The 21,297-nt window shown below is 46.0% G+C and overlaps 2 protein-coding genes and 1 long non-coding RNA gene across 3 annotated transcripts in view; 2 read left to right on the forward strand and 1 right to left on the reverse strand.

The window, feature by feature from the left end:
- Positions 1-612: 612 nt before the first annotated feature.
- lonrf2 (LON peptidase N-terminal domain and ring finger 2) lies at positions 613-9,736 on the forward strand. Its single transcript, XM_060040638.1, has 12 exons — positions 613-2,752; positions 3,889-4,007; positions 4,379-4,501; positions 5,641-5,796; positions 6,059-6,305; positions 6,534-6,639; positions 6,960-7,074; positions 7,296-7,417; positions 7,709-7,895; positions 8,113-8,247; positions 8,527-8,676; positions 8,958-9,736. Exons 1-12 carry the CDS (start codon positions 2,002-2,004, stop codon positions 9,114-9,116), a joined length of 2,370 nt encoding a protein of 789 aa, XP_059896621.1. The 5' UTR covers positions 613-2,001; the 3' UTR covers positions 9,117-9,736.
- LOC132449066 (uncharacterized) lies at positions 9,321-10,359 on the reverse strand. The gene is made up of 3 exons (XR_009523502.1): positions 10,189-10,359; positions 10,118-10,153; positions 9,321-10,082 (listed from the first exon to the last, which is right to left on the reverse strand). It is a non-coding gene; the product is annotated as an uncharacterized LOC132449066 (long non-coding RNA).
- An 895-nt stretch (positions 10,360-11,254) lies between these two features.
- The window catches only part of LOC132449050 (mitogen-activated protein kinase kinase kinase kinase 4-like), a 37,624-nt gene continuing 27,581 nt past the window's right edge, over positions 11,255-21,297 (forward strand). Inside the window, 2 exon segments of the mRNA XM_060040632.1 lie at positions 11,255-11,565; positions 11,818-11,883. Coding sequence (XP_059896615.1) covers positions 11,509-11,565; positions 11,818-11,883 — 123 coding nt within the window. The 5' untranslated portion in view covers positions 11,255-11,508.

Here is a 21,297-nt window from a genome sequence, read left to right on the forward strand (position 1 = left end):
GTGTAGGCCTATGTGTAGACACAACGTAGAACAGACCATCCTATCCATCAGCTCTCGGTGTGTGTAACTTCTCCAGCTCTGGTATCCCTGCTCTATTCTGCTTAATTAATTAATTAATTAATTAATTCTGCTAACAATAATGAAAAATACATAACGTACGTTTAACTGGGACTGTAGAATTTTTCCCCGGCCACAAAATTCATTATTTGAAACCATTGAAATAGCGAACATGTATGTGTTTACATTACAGATGACGTCGAGGACGGCTGCTCACGTAACACAAAATCAAGTTATCAGCCTGCTTATATAAAACGTTACATAAAACCGTTCATCCATCAGCACCCCTATCGGACGAGGTGTGCCACTAAATTGACATCACATCGCTGATTAAACCGGGCAAATGAAAACAAAACAATTATTTTATTTGTAGCATCTATAATCCAGGTAAATTCACACGAGGACGGAGCAAAACGTGTGAATTGGCTTTTATGCAGTGAGTCTCTTCACTGTTCATCGTCGTTTGCGATGAGAAGTTACACAATCATACTGATTATATAAGTGAGCCACATAGCGGACCAATCGGGGGCACCGTTCACGCGTCACCTGACGGATTGTGTGTTTCTCTGGATTTGCTGTTGTCTCGGTCCGAGCGACTGGAAGGCTGGTCGGCTAGCACAACATTGAGGTCCTTGGAGTTATTGTTCATTTTTCAATGTTACCACCGCGGTATCCATGTGTATACAGTACAGTGATATGCGCGAGGGCGAGTGAGTGCGACAGATCATAAGGTTTGTGTGAATCCTCCTGAAATAAGGACTTTGGATAAGAAGGAATAGGAGCGGCTGACGCTATTAGGGTTAGCCTCGCTGTTTGTATTGGAAAGTGCCATCGGAACTCCTAGCTTCTTCGCATCTCGTCATGAAGAAAGAGGATGTATTTGGATCGATTGTGAATCCAGAATTTCTCATCCTGGTCCTGTTTGGAGTCAGAGTTTGCGTAAATTATTGGAAATATCTGCAATGACGATAACGAGTGGCTTATGTCGTGAATCTAGGTTAAACCCAAGCACAGATACAAGGAAACTACCTCAAGACAATTCCACCGCCTCAAAGTCATGTAGCCTTCCCAGTTGAATCGATTACAGAATATCAAGCAGATAAATCTCAAGAGACGAAACGCTCTTCAAATTAGCCTACACTTATTTGCTTGAGGAGTGAATTTGCTCCAAAATTGATTTGTTTGCTGGCAGACTGCTATGGAATTGCCGACAGGTTTCCAAAAAATTGGCTCGTGTAACAAACAACGCCTTTAAGGTGGGAACGAAGGTTACTCTTTGCCAGGTTGACGCAAGGAAAACTGACATATTAGACATATTTTTGTACGGAATCTCCCTGCTTCTGAAATTCACGAATATCTCCGCCCAACTCATCCGCTGGCTTTCTATCAGCTTTTCACTGTGAGACCATCCCTGTTTCGTATGCCCTCACTGATGAGGACGATCATTAACACGTCGAACATGTTAATGATCGGGCTATAATAAGACCACTTTGGCTATGTAATCGCTGACCACAGGAGACATTTCATAGGTTGGTGGAAACCGGGATATTTTAGCTCCCCAACAGGCTTTTGTCGTGAGTCGGGACACGCAACTCAAAACCGGGACGTCTGGTCACCTTCAATTAATTCCGCCCTCCCACTTTGTTGTCGAAGCTTTGGATACTCTAGTCTTCGATCGAGAGGAATACATAATCACTGCTCTTCTTTCAAAATAGTGGACTGTATAGAGGGGCTATAAGCAGAAGCCGCACATTGAAATCGGTCTTTAAAAAATGTTACCCGGAATGAGGCCAAACTTCTCTCCACCTATCTGCGGAACATAACCGACGCCCGTGTCCTTGAAGAGAACTGACCACTGCGAAGTATGTTTTATTTACCGCGTGAGGATGTTTGCTCGCTTTGCCATATCGCTCCTTAACTATAACTTTTAGTAATTTGCAGAAGATGGCGACAGAAAGCCAACCCCTTCATGGAGAACTGTTTGTCCACCCGCTCTCCAACCCCCAAGCCTCGGGGATATGCCCGGAGATGCTGGAGGTGGCCGAAGTGGCCAACCGGGCCGGGGACTTCAGCCTTGCCGTGGAGATCTACAGCTCCCAGCTCGCTGACCTCCAGCAGCCCGACCGGGGCCTCTGTCTGCGGAAGGCCGACTCCCTGGCCCGGGCCGGGCGCGTCTCCGAAGCGCTAGACTCTTATTGCACGGCGGCAAACCTGGAGAAGCTGCGCCCGGACGAGCTGCGATTGCTGGTGGAAAGCATAGCCCGGACTCTGCGCGAGAAGGAGTTGAATATCAGTAGTGGGAATGGGAATACTGCTTGTCAAGTGAAAACAACAGGTAACGGGGCCGCGGACGGGGCCGAGAGAGACGCTGAGGGGTTTGAAGAGGAACCCCTTGGCATGTTCTCCTGTCACCTGTGCCGGTGTCTGCTGCACGAGCCCGCCACCCTGGACTGCGGCCACACTTTCTGTAGACTTTGCCTGGTGGACGTGAAAGACTGCATACATTGCAAGCGTAAACTGGATAAAAACGACGCCGATGGGGGTCGGAGGATCAACGTGGTTCTCAGTGGCCTGCTGGAGAAGTGGTTCGAGGCGGAGAGTGGGGCCAGGAAACACTGGGTAGAGGCGCAGGGTTTGTGGAAGAAACTCAAGTACACGGACGCACTTCATCACTTCAACAAAGCAGTCGCGCTTGGTAAGAACACATTGTGGATATTATTACTGTTACTTGTTTTCAATAGTCGAGAATGGAGTTTTGCCAGGTTGACCTAGATTTTGTGTTCTTCATTCCGAGATTCGACGACAGGTGGCATCTGTCCCCCTATGAAAACACAGGTCAGCCGTTATGAAGCCTGTCTCTCTCATTACCTAACCAGCACAGAAGCACAAAGTATTTTATAACGACTGACAGGAACACCTTATAATGTTCAAATCACCAAACTACGCAATAGGGGACGGTTGTGTCAGCAACCACAGTTATTCAACCTGTTTGGTGTTGGTCTCTTTCTGCTGACTACCCATGTCATGCGGAGAGATTGCACACGGCGTTGAGAATGATATAAGACGAGGCCAGCCATGGGTGGTGGAGGTTTGTTCTCACGTGTACACTCCATGCAAGACCTCACTGCATACAAAGGCCCCAGTAAATGTACAAGTTAAAATCAACGTAGACACATACAAATTCCAAGGGTCACGGTGGAGCATGTGCAGAGCCATGTCAACAAGGAGCAGGTAGGGATTGGACACAATGAAGGCAGATGGGTCATTAGGGGTTTGACAGTAAGGAGGAGGCACTGGTAGGTAAGACGTATCACTTCAAGGTAATGAGATTAAGGGAGGGAGACAAGCAAGTTGGGCTGATGACATCAGGGCTGGAACCCAGAACTGTTTTGCGGTTTTTATCTGACGAGGTCGGGCTGTACCACTTACAGGGCTGTATAATTCAGGCTGTACTCCCTCCTGGTAGGGATCGTTTAGGGTAGGGGTCCCCGAGTCCTAATCACTGAATGAAGAGTAAAGCGTTTTCTAGCATAGCTCATGCTGCCTGTGTAAAGTGACGCAGAAAACCTATACGTGCAACTGGCGACAGTCTACCTTGTCGTGGGTTGAGGGTCCTGACTCCCAGGCATCAGTATGCGATACTTGAACACAATGATCTAGTTGTTTCTATCGGAGCCATTGAATGTGAAACGAACCCAGAAGATTTCCCTCAGGAACTTTTGAAGAGCAGAGTGGTGTTGTCGGACTTCCATCACAGAAGCCGTTGGGCTGTGTATCCACTTATAATACCGACATGAACTGATCAACATTGTCTTTCTCCGTTCTCAACAGCGCCCTCCTCAGGCAGTCTGCGGATGCAGCGGGCGAAGTTGCACATGGAGATGAGCAACTATAGCCTGGCTGTCCAGGACTCCACCAGCCTTTGCCGGAGCAAACCGCTCTCACCCAAGGTAACCCCCTAGACTGCTCAGACCTAGCCTAGGCCCTGATCTACTTTGACCCGAGACCTAGTCTGGACCACCTTGGTCCCATTAGCACCACATTCCCAGCAGTGGCCTCATCATGTGGTCTGTTAAAGGTCAAGGCCGAGTTAGTTCCTAGCACAAAACAAAAGAGTAGTTTTTAGTTGTCCCCTTGCTGGCACCTTGGAAATAACCTAGATTATAATACTGTTGCAGATCTGTTTAAATGAGGAAATAATATTATAGTTAATAAAGTAGTCATAGTAGCAAGGTATACATATTTTCTGTGTGATCAGGGTCTGGGTCAAGACGCCTCTTATTGCCAAAGCAGGTGGTTAATTGTTTCCCCCTCTTCCCAGGCCCACCATCTGATGGCTTCAGCCCTCACCCAGGCGGGGCGTAAGGATGAGGCGTTGCAGGAGTACTTCCTGTGCGTCGCGCTCAAACCCAATTGTACCAAAATCAAGCTGGAGGCGCAGACGGTACGGTGGTATTTTATTGGTCGTTTGATTTTTATCAATTGAATAACGTAACTTCTTAGGCCTAAAAAAAAAAAAAAGTTTGGTTCCTGTTGGTTGTCAGTTGAGGTCATGGGTAGGTAGGGAATTTATTTTATTTTTTTATTTTATTTTTTCCAGCGGCAGCGAATGATAGGTAGGTTGTTTTCATTTAAAAACGAGAAAATTTGCTCATCCTTGTACAGAATGAAGAGGTGCTGTACCAAAACGTAATTATAGAGGTGCTGTACCAAAACGTAATTACATAATTATTTTTTATTTTTTTATTTTTTTTATTTTTTTTTATAAAACTCATAAAATAAATTGACAGGGTCGGTCGGAAACCGGAACCAAACAAAATTATTTTTTAGGCCTTAGCAATGTAACAGCTTGGCTTTAGGTTAGATGTTTTACGTACATATTATAAGACTGCTAATCAACGCAGAAATATTCTTTCCGAAAGATGGATGTAGATCTTTATCTCTAACTGACTGCTTAAACTGAGTTTAAGCTTTAAAATGGCAGGTAAAGCTGGGTCACTGGGTGGAATATCTCTCACCCAACGCCCCTATTGCCCACTGTTGTAATGCAAGAGAATGTTGATGCAAACACAGGAGATGTGTGACACTGATATATGGTTAGAAGGGAGGCATTTGTGCACACCAGCATACACACAAATTTGCACAAATGTTTATTTTTCATTTTTTATTGAACCATAAAACATAAACCTACACACACATAAGAGGTCTGGAATCATTAGGACCCCATGTTTCCATGGCAGCAGTGTTGCTAAATAATGTGTGCTAAGGCGGGCCTTCTAATTGGTCCTTCCTGGAGTAACGTCAGAGGATGAGTGACCCACCTCCTTTCTATTTAAACTTGGAGCACTTAAATTAGCCTTTAAGTGCTGATATTCTAGTCCTTGTCCTCTGTATGGCTCCTCCTAGGTCGCTATGACAACTAGCTTCATTGAGAGAAATATGAGTTAATAAGGTATTCATCTCCATGGTAACAAGGACGTGGTTAGAATTGGTGATGTTGTGTTTCTGCAAGGAGCGTTTCACGTTGTAAACCCTGCATGACCTCGCTGTGTTTCTTGTGTGTGTGTGTCTTTGTGCGTGCAGGTGCTGAGCGAACTCTTCTCCTCTGTGTTCGAGAGGGATGATCGGCCCACCCCCCTCCACCCACTGCAGGGGGGGGGCACCTCACGGCTAATCAAACCCCCTGCCCTCTTCAGCTCCCTCAGCACTTTCACCCCCAGACTTGGCTGGTCTTCTACGGTGAGCACGCACATCCACAGAGCCAGCCGCTCATCAAAGATCAGTGCGCTAACCCACATCCACACATTTGCAGCTAGGATTCTTTTGGATGATTACAGCATTTAGGGTACCTCTAGAAGTACCTAACCAATCTTTCTCAGAGAGAGAATTTAGTATGCTCTCCACATGAGGACAGGCATGCATACAACAACACATACAATGCAAATACACACACGCCGGCACACACCCTAATTTGGATGAACCCTCTTTCTCCTCCCTCCAGGAGTCGGAGCTCAGCGCGTCGAAGGCTCCTCCGGCCGGCTACACCTCCCCCAGCCCCCTTTCTCTCTCTCCCGGAGGAGACGGCCCTGGGGGAGGAGGCAGAGGAGGGGATAGGAAGGAGGGCAGCAGTAAGAGCCTGCTAAGTGTCCTGGCAGCCCTACCAGCACCTCCTGGTGGCCTGAAAAGGAGGTACAGTGGAGAGGGAACTTCAATCTCCTTCTGCCCACGCTCCAAGATCTCCAGAGCAGGTACATGTACCAACGTCTCGCAGCACAGACAATAGAACCTCTAACCCGTACCTCATTCGACCCAGTGGCCTACATGGAGACCCCTTAGCCATCTCTACCTATTGGGCTATGTGGTGAACCGAACCTCTTACCTTCTCTAGTAAATGAGGTCATTGGCTAGAGAAGGGCTGTGTTCCAGTTTAGTGTGCGGTGGGACTGACCCCAGTGTGTCTTGTGGTCTATTTCCAGAAGCGGGGTGCAGCTCACAGAGCCCGACAGCCGGGAAGAACTGCGGGAGAACGGTTCCAAGCGAGCTGCTAGACAGTGTTGACATGGAGTGTTCTCTCTGCATGAGGTAAACACGCGCACAAGCACACACGCGCTTACAAGCTCACTAACCCACACACCCTATACACATAACACTCACTCACATTCACTTTCACACACCTCACTCACTCACTCACTCACTAACTCACTAATGCATTAACACGTACACCTAATGCAAACTCGCCGTGCGTGAACTGCTAGTTTTAACGTGTCCACAGCAACTCTCGGGTGACAAATGCCAGGGCCCCACTTTGTGAACGGCGCAGCACCGCAGCTATATATTGTGCTTTAGTAAAACACCCAGTAACAAACAGCCGCCGTCACCCCCTCTCCCGTGTCCTCCTGCAGGCTGTTCTATGAGCCGGTGGCGACGCCCTGCGGCCACACCTTCTGTCTGAAGTGTCTCGAGCGCTGCCTGGACCACAACCCCAACTGTCCGCTCTGTAAGGAGAACCTGGCTGAGGTGAGGAGCCCACCGCCTGCCCTACACTGCTCTGATCATATCCTCCCTCCCTTCCCTCTCCTCTCTTTCTCCCATAATCTCTCTTATTCTGTGTAGGGTGGTCCTCTTTCCTTCCTTTTTTCTTCTCTCTTCTTGCGCCTCTTTTTTTACTCTCCGTCCATACCTCTTCTCTCTATAGCGGAATCAATACCTAATTTATGCATTTTTACTTGTTTTTGAAGTATCTGGCGACTCGGGGGTACAACAAGACCCTGCTCATGGAGGAAGTGCTACAGCGTTACCTTGGAGACGAGCTGGCAGAGAGGAAGAAGATCCACGAGGAGGAAATTAAGGAACTTTCAAAGTAAAAATTCCTTTAAATTTGAATACGTGAATGAAGGCTAAGGATAAAAAATAAATAAATTATATATATATATATATATATATACAATTTATTTATTTTTTTCTTCCATATGTGCCTACATGTTTATCCGTTGCCAAGTTCTTTAGCCGTCGTTTTTAGCTGTAGCTAGAGGTTAAGCTGTAACACAGTGTTAAGCTGTAGCTAACTGTAGCCACATGATTAGTCCGTAGCCAAGTGTTTATCTGTCGCTTGTTGTTCAGCTGTGGCTCACTTTCCTCCTCTGTGGTCCAGTCTGAACCAGGAGGTGCCCATCTTCGTGTGCACCATGGCCTTCCCCACCATCCCCTGTCCGCTGCACGTGTTCGAGCCGCGCTACCGCCTCATGATCCGCCGCTCCATGGAGACCGGCACCAAGCAGTTCGGCATGTGCATCGCCGACGACCTCAAGGGGTTTGCCGACTACGGCTGCATGCTCGAGGTCAGTTGCTGTGAGGTCAGGGGGTCAAGCCCTCTCTGTGTGTGAAGCGAGGCTGCTTTAGCTTCAGTGATGTGAGCGTTGCCATCTAGATTCATCAGCATTAGTTTTTGCGTAAGCTTCAGTATTGGCATCATCACGGTATGAACGACAGTTGAGTCAGTGAATTACAGGTGTTACTATGCACTGCCTGCGTGAACTAAGGGCGTTTGTGTTGCAGGTGCGTGACGTGAAGTTCTTTCCCGACGGTCGTTCGGTGGTGGACACCATCGGTGTGTCGCGGTTCAAGGTGCTGAGCCACGGCCAACGAGACGGCTACAACACAGCGAAGATCGAGTACCTGGCGGACAAGAAGGTAATTCATGTGGTCAGGCCGGGTGGACTAGGCTATTGGCTTGGCGAGGCACTGAGGATATGTGTTGCAAGGCTATGTTGCTAACCTGAGTGGGCTAGGCTATTGGCGTAGGCTGTGTTATCACACACACGTGCACGCACACATGCACGAAAACACATGCAAAGACATTTCCCGCGCAAAATGTGTCTTAAATGTTTGATAATACTTCATCTCTGTTAAATATGAAGATATACTGGTCCCGCATCAGATTTAAGAATCTCTTGTTTTCTGTCCAATCAGGAGGAGGGGGAGGAGCTGCTGGAGCTGCTGAAGCTGCATGACTCTGTGTATGAGCAGGCTAACAGCTGGTTCACCTCCCTCCGAGACGCCATGAAGAACCAGATCGTCAGCCACTTCGGACACCTGCCCACCAAGGACCCCGAGCCCCAGGTGCTCGCTCGCTCACTCACTCACTCACTCACTCACTCACTCACTCACTCACTCACTCACTCACTCACTCACTCACTCACTCACTCACTCACTCACTCACTCACTCACTCACTCACTCCCTAGCCATGGGGTATGGCCGACTGTAGTGCCATGTGGAACTATTGACTAAGCAATTTATTCAGTAAAACGGCTTAAAAACCATTTACTTCTGCACACACGTCATAGTTGTGTGGTTCTACAGCGTAGCCCAAGTGTAACGGAGTGGTTCTTTGTTTGGGCAGGCTTCACCCAGCGGCCCCGCCTGGTACTGGTGGCTCCTGGCGGTTCTCCCTCTGGAGAGCCGGGCTCAGCTCACCATCCTGGCCATGACCTCCCTCAAGGACCGGCTGGTTGCCATTCGCCGGGTCCTTGTTTTCGTCACGAGGAAGAAGCCCCGGTGAGGGCCTGGAGGATGTCGGGACCTTACCCCAGGACGCCCCTTCCTCTCCTGCCCTCTCTGGCCCCTGGGGGCCCTCAATCTGCCCCAAGAGATTTGCCTTCTGACCGCGTACTGCAGCATCAGAACATGTACGATTGTTTCTGAACTCTGAAGTACTCCAGTCAGCGCCTGAAGGACCATGACGCAAAGTGTTTGGTCTGTCATCTGCTACTCCTCCGTCCATCCGTCTCTGATCTGATCTGTTGCTCATCTCGCTTGATCACCTCAGCCCTGGCCCTTTGAGGAGCCGTGTTTTGTCACCATCACTGCCAGTTTAGGTCTGTATTTAGGAAAGAAAAATGACCGTTAGCTGATGGTGATTCCATCACATGATTGGGCAGAAGCAACGTAGTGGTTGGCTAAACTAAAGGGGACCGACTTTAGCGGCCTGTGGTGCGCCGCTCCCCCACCAATGAGGTGTGCCCCAACCTTTGACTCAGCAAAAGTTTGGTTTGAAGTGTTTGAGTCATACAATATACTCAAAAGGTTAAGGAAAATAAAAACATACCCTATACCTATCTACCTCTAAAATATACAATCTGATGTACAACCATTTTGAGAATTTCCAGATTGAATGTATTAGTTTATGCTTTCAACGACCGAGAGGGTAGGAAAGCACTAAAACCTAATTAGAGTCCCAATACAGGACAGAATTAAATAAGGCACTGTTTGGTTTTCTCATGGCAAATTTGTTTTTTAGATTTTTAGGAAGATTGTTAGGTTGCGCTGGAGATGACGGTCTGAGGATTGGACTGCTTCACATCTCTGTCTTACTCTGAGTGTCTCTCGTGTTGTCCTGTTATGAATTGCTGTCCGTCAATGTATGTCGGAGGCCATTGTGAAGTTTTATCTAGGGATGTACTTTCACTCGTTTTCGCCGTCTCTACATCAGTCAGTCCCTCTATCTCGGTCTCTGCTCGGTCTCCACCTCTGTCTGTCTCTGCTCTGTCCCTCTGTCTCCACCTCTGTCTCTCTCTGTCTCTGTCCCTCTGTCTCCACCTCTGTCTGTCTCTGCTCTGTCCCTCTGTCTCCACCTCTGTCTGTCTCTGCTCTGTCCCTGCCCATTTAGGTGTTAACGATGGCTGTTGTGAGCACTGAGGTGGGGTTAAGATGCGTTCCCCCTGTATATTTGTAAAGGGAGATGTTGTACTTCATTTTTTTAATTGCATATGAAATAAAACTCATTTACACTTGGGCTCTGCTTCTCCCTATCTGCTCCACAATACTCAAAATATGACAGGAAACTACACATTAAGAGACCCATGTAATACACATGTGGCCTGCATAGTGACATCGATGTAGTTGTGTTGATTTCCGCTGAATGGAACGGCAAGTGTTGGCCACTAGGTGGCGTTGTTGCATTATGCTGTTACAGAGAAACGGAGGGCATGGAGTTCGTCCAGGGATGAATTTTTCTTGGTCAACAGACAGAAAGAGCGAGAGAAATAGAAATGCAGAAGGACACTGGCATATACTTATGACCACGCCTGAACATCTCATTACATGTTCCCTGGATGAACTGGATTATAACTCCTCAATTACCTCTCTCTATTCACTGTCTAACCTGCTCCTTAATGTCCTCTCTCTGTAGTATTTGCCTTAGCCTAACACGCTCATTCGTGACCCCTCTGTATTCACTTAAAGATCCTTAATGACTGTCTGACCCCTTGATCTGTCTCAACTAGTCTCATCCAGTAATATGTCAACAATGTAGAACTGGTGCTGTGCGTAATCATTGCTATAAGCATCGTGTAATGTCAATAAATGATAGTCCCCTTCTTGGTGATGCAATGTTTTATACACTGATACAAAGTATAAAGCTGAAGAGCCGTTATCTACTGTTTCACTAACAACATCCCTTCCCAGGCCTTGTACCCACACCCCTTCCTGCTATATGACATTAAGTTATACGCATTCACGTTGCAAAAACAAACACATAGTAAATAATAATGAAGGTTAAATATCTAGTAAAATATAACTATAATATAAAAATATAAACAAACTACCAAGGGATTAAATACAAACATCTCCCCTTGTCTCTGGTGCCTCTCTATCCCTCCCTCTCTCCCTCTCTCTGACCCAGAGCAGTGGGAGAGGGCGGGGATGAGCGAGGGAGCGAGAGAGAGAGAGAGAGAGAGAGGTAGAGAGACACTGGTTGGTAACAGTAGCGGTTCACGGGTATGGAGTAGCCGCGTCTTGTGCTCGGCGTCGGGGACCAAGAAAACGTGCATCGGGGCTGAAACCACCAGTTGGGGATTACGGAGAAACCTCCCGACGATGTGTTGTGTTCTGTAGCTCTAAAATCAGTTTGAAGGAAGCGATAGAGACGCTGCGATTTCTATTTAGCTTTGAAAATGGCGAACGAATCTCCTGCTAAAAGTCTTGTGGAAATAGACCTCGCATCTCTCCGGGTGAGTGTTTTTCTCTGATCCCGTTTCTTGCTTTTTTCCCCCCTCTGCTTGGATCAATGTGCAGAAAAATAGTAAATGCACAGTATTTGTGCATTATATGATGTTAATGTGGTATTGGTCCATATGTATAGAGCCTACTGGCATGCGGTAGTTCCAGTAGTATCAACCCTACCCTAAATCCATCCCATTTATTAGCTCCCATTAAAATGAAACCCAGTATGGTTAAACGGTGTATTTGTGTGTTGTGTTCAGGACCCTGCTGGGATCTTCGAGCTGGTGGAGGTGGTCGGCAATGGGACCTATGGACAAGTCTACAAGGTTGGTTGGCTCCCCTCCCTCCTCTTCGTGTAGCATTCCTGGTTCAAAGCCCAATAGCGTCGGGAAAGAAGCACGAATCTGCAGCACAGACATGTCTTTCCCCTCCCGATCTGAGATGACAATTATAGCTTTCCTCTGTCGGGATAATCTGCCGGCTTTCAACTGGCCGGGATCCGCTCCACCACCCCACCCCGCCCAGGATGTTTAGCCCAACATCATTTCTATTTCCACGTTAGCAATGCGTTTGTAATATCCCGATCGATCACAATTGATACATACACCGACCGACTTCTCCAGCTGCATGCAGCATCGAGTAGAGGACTCTGCGCATTCATGTTATAGGCCTGCGCTAGGCCCGGGATTTAGTCATTTGTCAGGTAGATGTGGCGGACACACCTCGGAAATAACGGGGCCGTTTTTGCGTCCATCGGTCGGCCGCGCTGGCCTAGTTCTGGACCCGAAATCCTACATCTTTTGGACATGCTGCTATTTGTAGCAGATAGGATGGGGAGAGGAGGACAGAGAGGATGGAAAGGATAACTGAGGAGGTGAGAGGATATAAGGGAGAGGAGGGAGTGAGCAAGGAGGGAGTATAGAGTAGAACCCAAGAAGGGGGAGGCGGAGAAGAGGGTGGATGATTGAGTAGCCTTGCCCGGGCTTGTTCCTCGACCGGTTCTCAGGATACCTTCTCTCCTTTCAATGGGGAATCTTTGAGAGTCCTATTTTGTGGTTTTCAAACTGCATATGTAAAAAGAACAGGTTATGATGAACATAATCTTAACCCAACGGTTGTCCTTGGCCCAGCTTGGACCTTGGCCCCGACCGTAGATTTGGGATGTCAGGCATGTGATCCGTGACTCAGTCTTTGGTTTCGTGGCCACGGGTGTGTACACCTGCGGACCTTCAGGGATGGGTTGATCTGAGAAGAGGCTAGCCCGATTTGGTCGGGAGGGATGGTTGGAGGGTTGACAGCTCGACCCCACTGCGATAAGGAGGAAAGACAGAAAGTGGTCGGTCGGTCGTACTTCTCTGCCTTGAATAGTTTTATGTGCTGTTGTCCAAAATTCACTATAATCTCAATGATGGGAGGGGGCTGAGATGAATGAGCAGGGTCATGCCGTAGTGATGAGTATTTGTGTATGTGTGTGAGACATTATGCACAGAGCTGCTGATCTTCTCCTGGCCCGATCCTTCTGTACCGGTCCTACTCGTCGCTATATATAGTGCTGACGAGAGATCTAACCAATGGTAGCCTGCCATGACCCCCCCCCCCCCCCCCCCAGATCTACGGCCATCCATTCACATGGCTGCTCTGTCACTTGAGATGTCACACGCGCACACACACACACACACACACACACACACACACACACACACACACACACACACTCACGCCCCCCCCCCCCCACACACACACACACATACATACACGCACACACCACACGCACGCACAGCACAAGATTCACCAATGTTTGTTTTGTGATAAAGATAGTGTAGTCAGGGTATGTAGCAATGACAACCACTCTCTTTAAGAACGTTTTTCCTATCCAACTACATTAGAAAAACATGCCCGTTAATCATGGTAAATTTACCATGATCTAATCAGGATCCATTTTCCTGTTCTAATTAAACGTTCAGTGTGAGGCTTTGACTTTTCCTCATTCAAAAATTACATGAGTTTCTTTCAATACAGTTACTGTGAAGTCATACTTAGCCTAATGATGTAATGTATTCAATTGTTTCCACTGTAATCTTCGCGAATGAACTTCATCATCTAATCAATGGCCCTCACGACATCTTTCGTTGAATCCTCTTATTTCTCGTTTTTCTCCCTGTTATTCCACTTTGGCCGTTATAATTATCCTACTACAATATTTGGGCTTGTAGGTCAAAGGTTCATATTTACGTTCGCACACTCATTGTCAGTTCATTTTAATGAAGACTTAAACTCTTGAATAAACACACACACACACACACACACACACACACACACACACACACACACACACACACACACACAGTGTAAAAGAGTATTTACACATATTGAAGTCCAACAACCAAGCACTTATATAAAGGTCACAGGTCATAGCAGTTAAAGTGGGTTTCAGTTTCTCTGGCCCTTTAGTGAAAACTATGCTTGAAAAAGCCAAGCCATAATCTGCAGGACATGTTGGATAAGAGGAGTAGAAGACCCGAGTCAGCATCTCAACCCTTCTCCTCTCTGAGCAAATGGTTTAACCATATTAAAAACAAGAGCTGGGCCTTAATTAGCTACTAGCCTTCTGAGCACGCTCTGTGTTTCAGCTTGGCACCCAAACCAACGGGCCAATCAAATCATTCACATCATTCCATCCACTGATACAGCCGATCCCTCCGCATGTAAACGTCAATCTGATTCCGCCCCCATCCCTGGAGCTATATCACACCCTCCCACATCCCTGAACCTTGACATAGACTCCGCCCACAACCTTGACCCTCCAGCTGCCCAAATACCCCTGACCCCACAAACAGACTGCCCCCCTCTCCTGAACGGCATCATTTTAATGCAAGACATCATTTGATGGTTTTAACTTAAAGAATTGTATAAACGAATAGTGTGTATTACTGTACTGTGCTATATGCAGGCGCGTCGTTAGACCTGGGCATTTGAGGCTATAGCCCCGGATCGCTGTGCCGTGAAAATAAATAAAATAAATAATAATAATGATGAAAATAGCCCCGTAGAGTAAACTTCTTTGTGGTTGTGTCACGTTAAAATTGTACCAGGGGCGAAAATTGTACCGGCCTACGTCATCAGTTGTTGACAAATTCCAGCAACAGACGATCGCGTCGTCTGTTGCCTGGCAACGGGCGATCACGTCGAATGACGTAGGAAGGTTCTTGAACATTCGCGAACTTTCATGCTCGTTCATTCATTGCACTCCTTCATTGAGCGTGACAAGACAGGTTTTTGAAACCTGCTTTAAACACTTAAATTTGATTAAACAATTCAATACAATACAAATATATACAAATATAAACATTTGATAGAAATACTATCAAATGTATTATTTAAACCAGTATGAATATTAGTAACCGTAGGTTCAAATTACGCCTGCATGCATGCTAAAACACACACACACACACACACACACACACACACACACACACACACACACACACACACACACACACACACACACACACACACACACACACACACACACACACACACACACACACACACACACACACACACACAGTCAGACATGACGATTGGTCTTTCCTTTCCTTCTCAAACTACGTTACAATTGCATATTTCATCAGCCCGATTTTCTAATTTTCCCGGGGGAGAAACCCCCGAACCCCCTTTTAAAATGACTCTAACTTCTGGGCTACAGCCCCGAATGTTTTCAATTGCTAGCGACGCTCCTGGCTATATGTATTGTCTACTGATACAGAATATCTGAGTTCATAGCCAATTCTACCGTTTTGTTGCTATAAGATAGGAGGTTTAGACACAATATTTATTTTCTACCCTAAACACTTCACCATTTGTGTTATAATTTGTAATACATCAGGTCTAACGAACCCAATCCAACATCAGTCATGTTTTCTCTTTGTTATATATATATATATATATATATATATATTAGAGCTGTCAAGCGATTAAAATATTTAATCGTGATTAATCGCATTAATGTCATAGTTAACTCACATTAATCGCGATTAATCGCAAATTCTTTTTCTATGCTAAATATCCCTTGATTTTTTTGTCCCATAATTCTTCTCATTTTAATTCTCTTATCAACATGGTGAAGTGTATCGGCTTGCCTTGTGCAAATGATTTTTTATTGATAACAACATTGGCATATACAGGACGATACAAAAAAGAGCCTATAGTTATAATTAAACGACTGCTTTGAACAAATGTCATTTGAACATAGCAGTCAGGCTACTGCTTCTTTGTTTGTAAAAAAAAAAAAAAAAAACATTTCTTTTTCATAAAATAATTGCGTTAATCGCGCGATAATTTTTTTAACGCCGTTAAATATGGTTTGCGTTAACGCCGTTAATAACGCGTTTAACTGACAGCTCTAATATATATATATAGATATATATAGGCTAAAGGCTAAACTTACATTCAGAAAGGGGCAGAGTGCACATGTCCATTATGCAATCCTCACCAGAAATTGGCTCAAAATTCCGGTCATTCAAACGGGAATGTCTGTCCTTTTAAACACAGGAAGTAGGTATACAAGAAGTACAGAATAGCCAACAACTGGTAGCATTATTCCTATGAGATGCATAGTCAACATGGTTCACAGCAGTGTAGCCTTGTCGAGCCTTCACTCATGATCTAGATTCTCAGGTAACGTCCTCATGTCAATTCCACTAGACTGGTTCCCCTTTACCTTGACTCTGTCTGATATTATATACCTTCAGGTTATCATGTAACAGGTCAGGGTTTTGCTCAGTATAAATCGGTACTTAAGGTAAAACGTGCATGTATTAATTCAGGTATTGGCCTTCATTTTTATATTTGGTTATTATATTTGATTGAAGATATACTGATTATTCTAACTAACCAGAACAAATGTTGTTCCTCTTTCTGCTGAGAGGAAAACTCCCAACCATATTTAAATCAAAGTTACTTCTGCTTTGCTTCATCATAGAACATTGTTTTCATAGCATGCTATAGAAGTAGCGGGCTACATCAGCTGCTATAGCAAAAGGTGTTGCATGCTAGGTGGCACATGCTTGAGGTATAGCATAGGGGGGTAGCTTGAAGTCCAGCATGCTAGCAGTGTGCTAGGTGTAGCATGAAACTGGAGGTGTAGCCTCCATCCTAAACAGGACTGGTTCCTCTTGGATGGACCGATCCTCACTGTGTAATGAGGGAGGGTATTACTCACTCTCCTACTGGGTAACATCACTCCAGCTCCACCTTGGTAGATGGAGAGGGAAAGGAGAGCGATGAACAATACTTAGTCATTTAAAGAGGATGAATCAGCATGTAGCATATTATCGAGATGTCTATTAGTACACACATATTGAACAAACATAGACTGTGATCACACACACACACACACACACACACACACACACACACACACACACACACACACACACACACACACACACACACACACACACACACACACACACACACACACACACACACGCACACACACGTACCCAGCATACGCTACTCATGACTCCACCACTACCATGAAGCTGTCTCTAATCATGTTAGTCTCTCTGCTAGATCTTCCTCTAGCCTTGTCTCTTTGTGGCCTTGTCTCTTCGTATCTGCCTCCTCCCCCATCCATTAATTTTTAGTGATGGTGTGCTGAGTCTGTGTAGCTCCTCCTGGAGCTTTCCTCCTCCTCCTCTCTGACCTCCTCCTGTCTGAAAGGAACCAGAAGACACAATGTCTCTGCTCAATTCCAAGATGGCCGCCTGTATGGCCCATTGACGTTTAAAGAAGAAGACGTATAGACGTACAGTAGGTGTTCCTTGGAACATATGCATCAGAGGAACAGTGTATGATAAGTCTATGGTACTGCGGGGATCGTCCAGGTGCATTACCAGCAGTCTCCGCTCCACAAGGCTTCTTCAAGCCTTGCCCCATGGCGAGATCATGTGTGTTGTGTTTGGCTGACATGTGAACCCTGACCCCACTTAGTTGGTGGCTCCTCTCTCGGTATACTTTTGTTGTCCTTCATAGAGACCAGAGATGCACTGCTTCTACTACTACTACTACTACTACTGCTACTACTACTACTACTACTACTGCTACTACTACTACTACTACTACTACTGATACTACTACTACTACTACTGATACTACTACTGCTACTACTACTACCACTACTACTACTGCTACTACTACTATTACTACTACTACTACTGCTACTACTACTACTACTACTGCTACTGCTACTGCTACTACTCAGTCATTTATCTGATGCGTTTATTCTAAAGGGACATTCCGGATGCGTGTCAATAAGGGGCAGATAGGGGGGTGTTTGTAGGGTTTAGTACATTTGTAGGGAAATTAAGTCTAACATTATTCCCTGAATAAAGCTTTATGAATGTATGCACAGAATATGCTTGAATTAAGCAAAATGTAGTATGGATTAGATGTTTTCAGACACAGCCAGTCATTCTACAGATGTTATGAGGTAATATCAAGTCCATCTGGTGAATGGTTAATCCTGTATTCTAATCAGACCAGACCAGACCTGGACTAGCTGAGCAGAGCTAAGCTAGCACAGAACCCCTCCGAGACAACCCCCCCCCCCATCCCTCCTTAATACCAGTGGTTATGCTTGTCTGAGCCTCTTTAGTTTGGCTGTGTGTGTGTGTGTGTGTGTGTGTGTGTGTGTGTGTGTGTGTGTGTGTGTGTGTGTGTGTGTGTGTGTGTGTGTGTGTGTGTGTGTGTGTGTGTGTGTGTGTGTGTGTGTGTGTGTGTGTGTGTGTGTGTGTGCCCATATAGGGGTGTTAGCCAAAAGGCAGCAGGAGGGGGGAGGAGCCAACATTGTTGTTTGTAAAACTGAAATAAAACATTCACATGTTTGATTTGGGCAGAGTAACCTCTGTGGTTCTGGATCAGGTCGTGTCTTGTTCCCAGTCTTTCCCTTTAGTATCACTTTGCTGGTAGTCCTGGACTAGCTTGCCATGGCACCAACATTTCTTGATAGTAAAGAAACTTCCTCAGTCTCTCACTAAAGTGACACCTTAGTGCCCCCCTTCCTCCAATAGGTCAAAGTTCCCCTGGGTTCACCCAGAACGCCCCTCGACCCCAAGGGAACTTTGACCTTTGGTGGCGGAAGTCCCAGACCCTGACCCATAACCCCTGAGCAGTTTCCTGTCTGGGGGTCACATGATATCAGTGCGTGGGGGAACCTTATGGTAGTGCCAGTCTGAATGCCCTCTTTGGAAACCCGACCGACTTTTATCCTGAAACTGGTATTGAGTCAGTGGCAAAAAAGTAATATCAGTTGGGCCCTGCAAAGGAAACATCAGTGTTTCCTACCCAGAGTAATCTTTGAGTATATCATCTGACATCAAAGACATCAAACATAGACATCAAACACATCTCGTCGACAGAGGATATCTTTTTTATCTTGCTACTGCCGATGCTCAAGTTTTCGAGCTTGAGCTTGAGCACTGTACCGACTGAATGAGTCTAATATATAGATCTGTCCTTCCACCTGCACTGGATGCATGCGCGCTCCCGCATTTCTATCGGGGGTAACTGCATTGGCACGACAATACTTGTAATACGGGATGGGACTCAAGGCAGCAGGCTCTTTGGTAGAAGTGCTAGCATGTTCGTCGGCTTCGTCCAGTTACTGCTGACAGGATGGCTTGGCGGGAGACAGCGGTAGACTAGAATGTTCTTCTCCTTCCAAAAAATCCAAATCGTTTCTTTGATCCTCAGATTCCTCACTGTTAGGGTCCACGTTTTTACTATCTGCCGTCGGCACCACCTTGTACCTTACGAGAAACTTCTCCTTTGTAATTTGTGTCCTTTTATTTTTTAACTGGAAACTCCGGTAGGCTGTTATTCTAACTGTCGCTAGGCAACGTTACACTCGTTTGTAATCTCGCGAGTGGCGGTGCTGGCACTGGCGTGAGCGAGATGTTAGCGAAATATCATCATATTCAAACATAAATAAAATTACCCCAGATCTTAAATTTAATTTGTTGTAACATTGTATCACTCATTTTTATTTTTGTATCACACAAAAAAGCAGAACATCTAGCCAACTGTTGCTTTGGTGTCGCTAAGCCAAATCTTGGTGTTGCTATAGCTACAGCAAGCAACACCCTGGCGCCGCCACTGGGTGAAAGTAATGCAAAAGTAATCTAAAAGTAGTTTAATGCCTTAAAATTCAAAGACAGTAATATTGTAATGCAACTAATTACTTTGAAATGACAGTACAAGTAAGTGATAAATAACTCTTTTGAGGTAACTTGCCCAACACTGGCTGTGAGTGCAGCTCTCATGGTTTCTAGATGTTTCCTATGGCCTTGAAGGCAGCTCTGATGGTTTCTTGTTCTCTATGGCTGTGAAGGCAGCTCTCATGGTTTCTAGATGTTTCCTATGGCCTTGAAGGCAGCTCTGATGGTTTCTTGTTCTCTATGGCTGTGAAGGCAGCTCTGATGGTTTCTAGATGTTTCCTATGGCCTTGAAGGCAGCTCTGATGGTTTCTTGTTCTCTATGGCTGTGAAGGCAGCTCTCATGGTTTCTAGATGTTTCCTATGGCCTTGAAGGCAGCTCTGATGGTTTCTTGTTCTCTATGGCTGTGAAGGCAGCTCTCATGGTTTCTAGTTGTTTCCTACGGCTCTGAGGCAGCTGTGCTGTGACAGGGTTTATTTGTCTCCTATGGCTCTGAGGGCAGCTCTTAATGGTTTCTTGCTTTTCAGTGTAACACAACACCTGTTGCATGTCCAGTTGTACTAGCTGCTTCTGCTTTATGGTCTGTCTGGGGGGTGTTCGGGTTGTGTGTGTGTGTGTGTGTGTGTGTGTGTGTGTGTGTGTGTGTGGGGGTGGGGGGGTTGTCCTCACTGTATGTGAGGTGGGAATGTGGGGGCCTTTAGGACTAAACCAGACCTGGCTAGAGCCTTCTTCTCCTCCTTCTCCCCTTCTCCTTTAACGTCTTGTTCTTTCCGTTCTTTCCTCCTCTTCCTCTGATCTGCCTCCTCCTGCCAGCTGGCACCCCTCATGCCTTCATTAGCTTTGTTTTCAGCCTTTAAATCCCGCCCCAAACCCAATCACATGATCACAACACAGCCCCTGGTTGGCCAGTACCATGGTCATGTGATCAGAACACAGGTCTCTTATTGGAGCAGAGTTCCTCAAAGCTGTCTGTCTTGTCACCGGGCAGACTCTCGTTTGCAACTCCAAACAGCAGAAGCTATTCAGAACACAGAGGAATAAGCCACACACACACACACACACACACACACACACACACACACACACACACACACACACACACACACACACACACACACACACACACACACACACACACACACACACATACACTCTTGTTAACGCTTAAGTGCTCTTTTGTTGTCTTTGTCGCCCACATAACACATAAAAAAACTCCTAATCGCACCAACTGCTGACCAATAGCACAAATAAACTTGTCCAAACCAGTTTCATCTGCTACACTTGCACACCTACTTGCATCTATACTTGCATCCATACTTACAACACAAACAAGAGTAAACTATCACCGAACCAACGACAGACAAACTACATTCACAGTTCACCACAGTGCTAATATGGACAGCTCGTTGTCTAATTCTATTTGAAATTCTATTTGAAGTCTATTCAAAGTGACATGGAAAACAGAGATGCGTAAATCACCTCTAATTATGTTATTAAGGTCATCATGGTGTGCATTAAGCTTC

Source organism: Gadus macrocephalus, chromosome 20, assembly GCF_031168955.1.
Source record: "Gadus macrocephalus chromosome 20, ASM3116895v1".
NCBI lineage: Eukaryota > Metazoa > Chordata > Actinopteri > Gadiformes > Gadidae > Gadus > Gadus macrocephalus.

What these genes read in the sequence shown, in the direction of transcription:
- lonrf2 (XM_060040638.1), top strand. Translation starts at nt 2,002, where the DNA reads ATGGCGACAGAAAGCCAACCCCTTCATGGAGAACTGTTTGTCCACCCG. An exon ending in GACTTGGCTGGTCTTCTACG is followed by an intron (nt 5,797 to 6,058) that starts GTGAGCACGCAC and finishes TCCTCCCTCCAG; the next exon opens with GAGTCGGAGCTCAGCGCGTC. An exon ending in CCAAGGACCCCGAGCCCCAG is followed by an intron (nt 8,677 to 8,957) that starts GTGCTCGCTCGC and finishes TTGTTTGGGCAG; the next exon opens with GCTTCACCCAGCGGCCCCGC.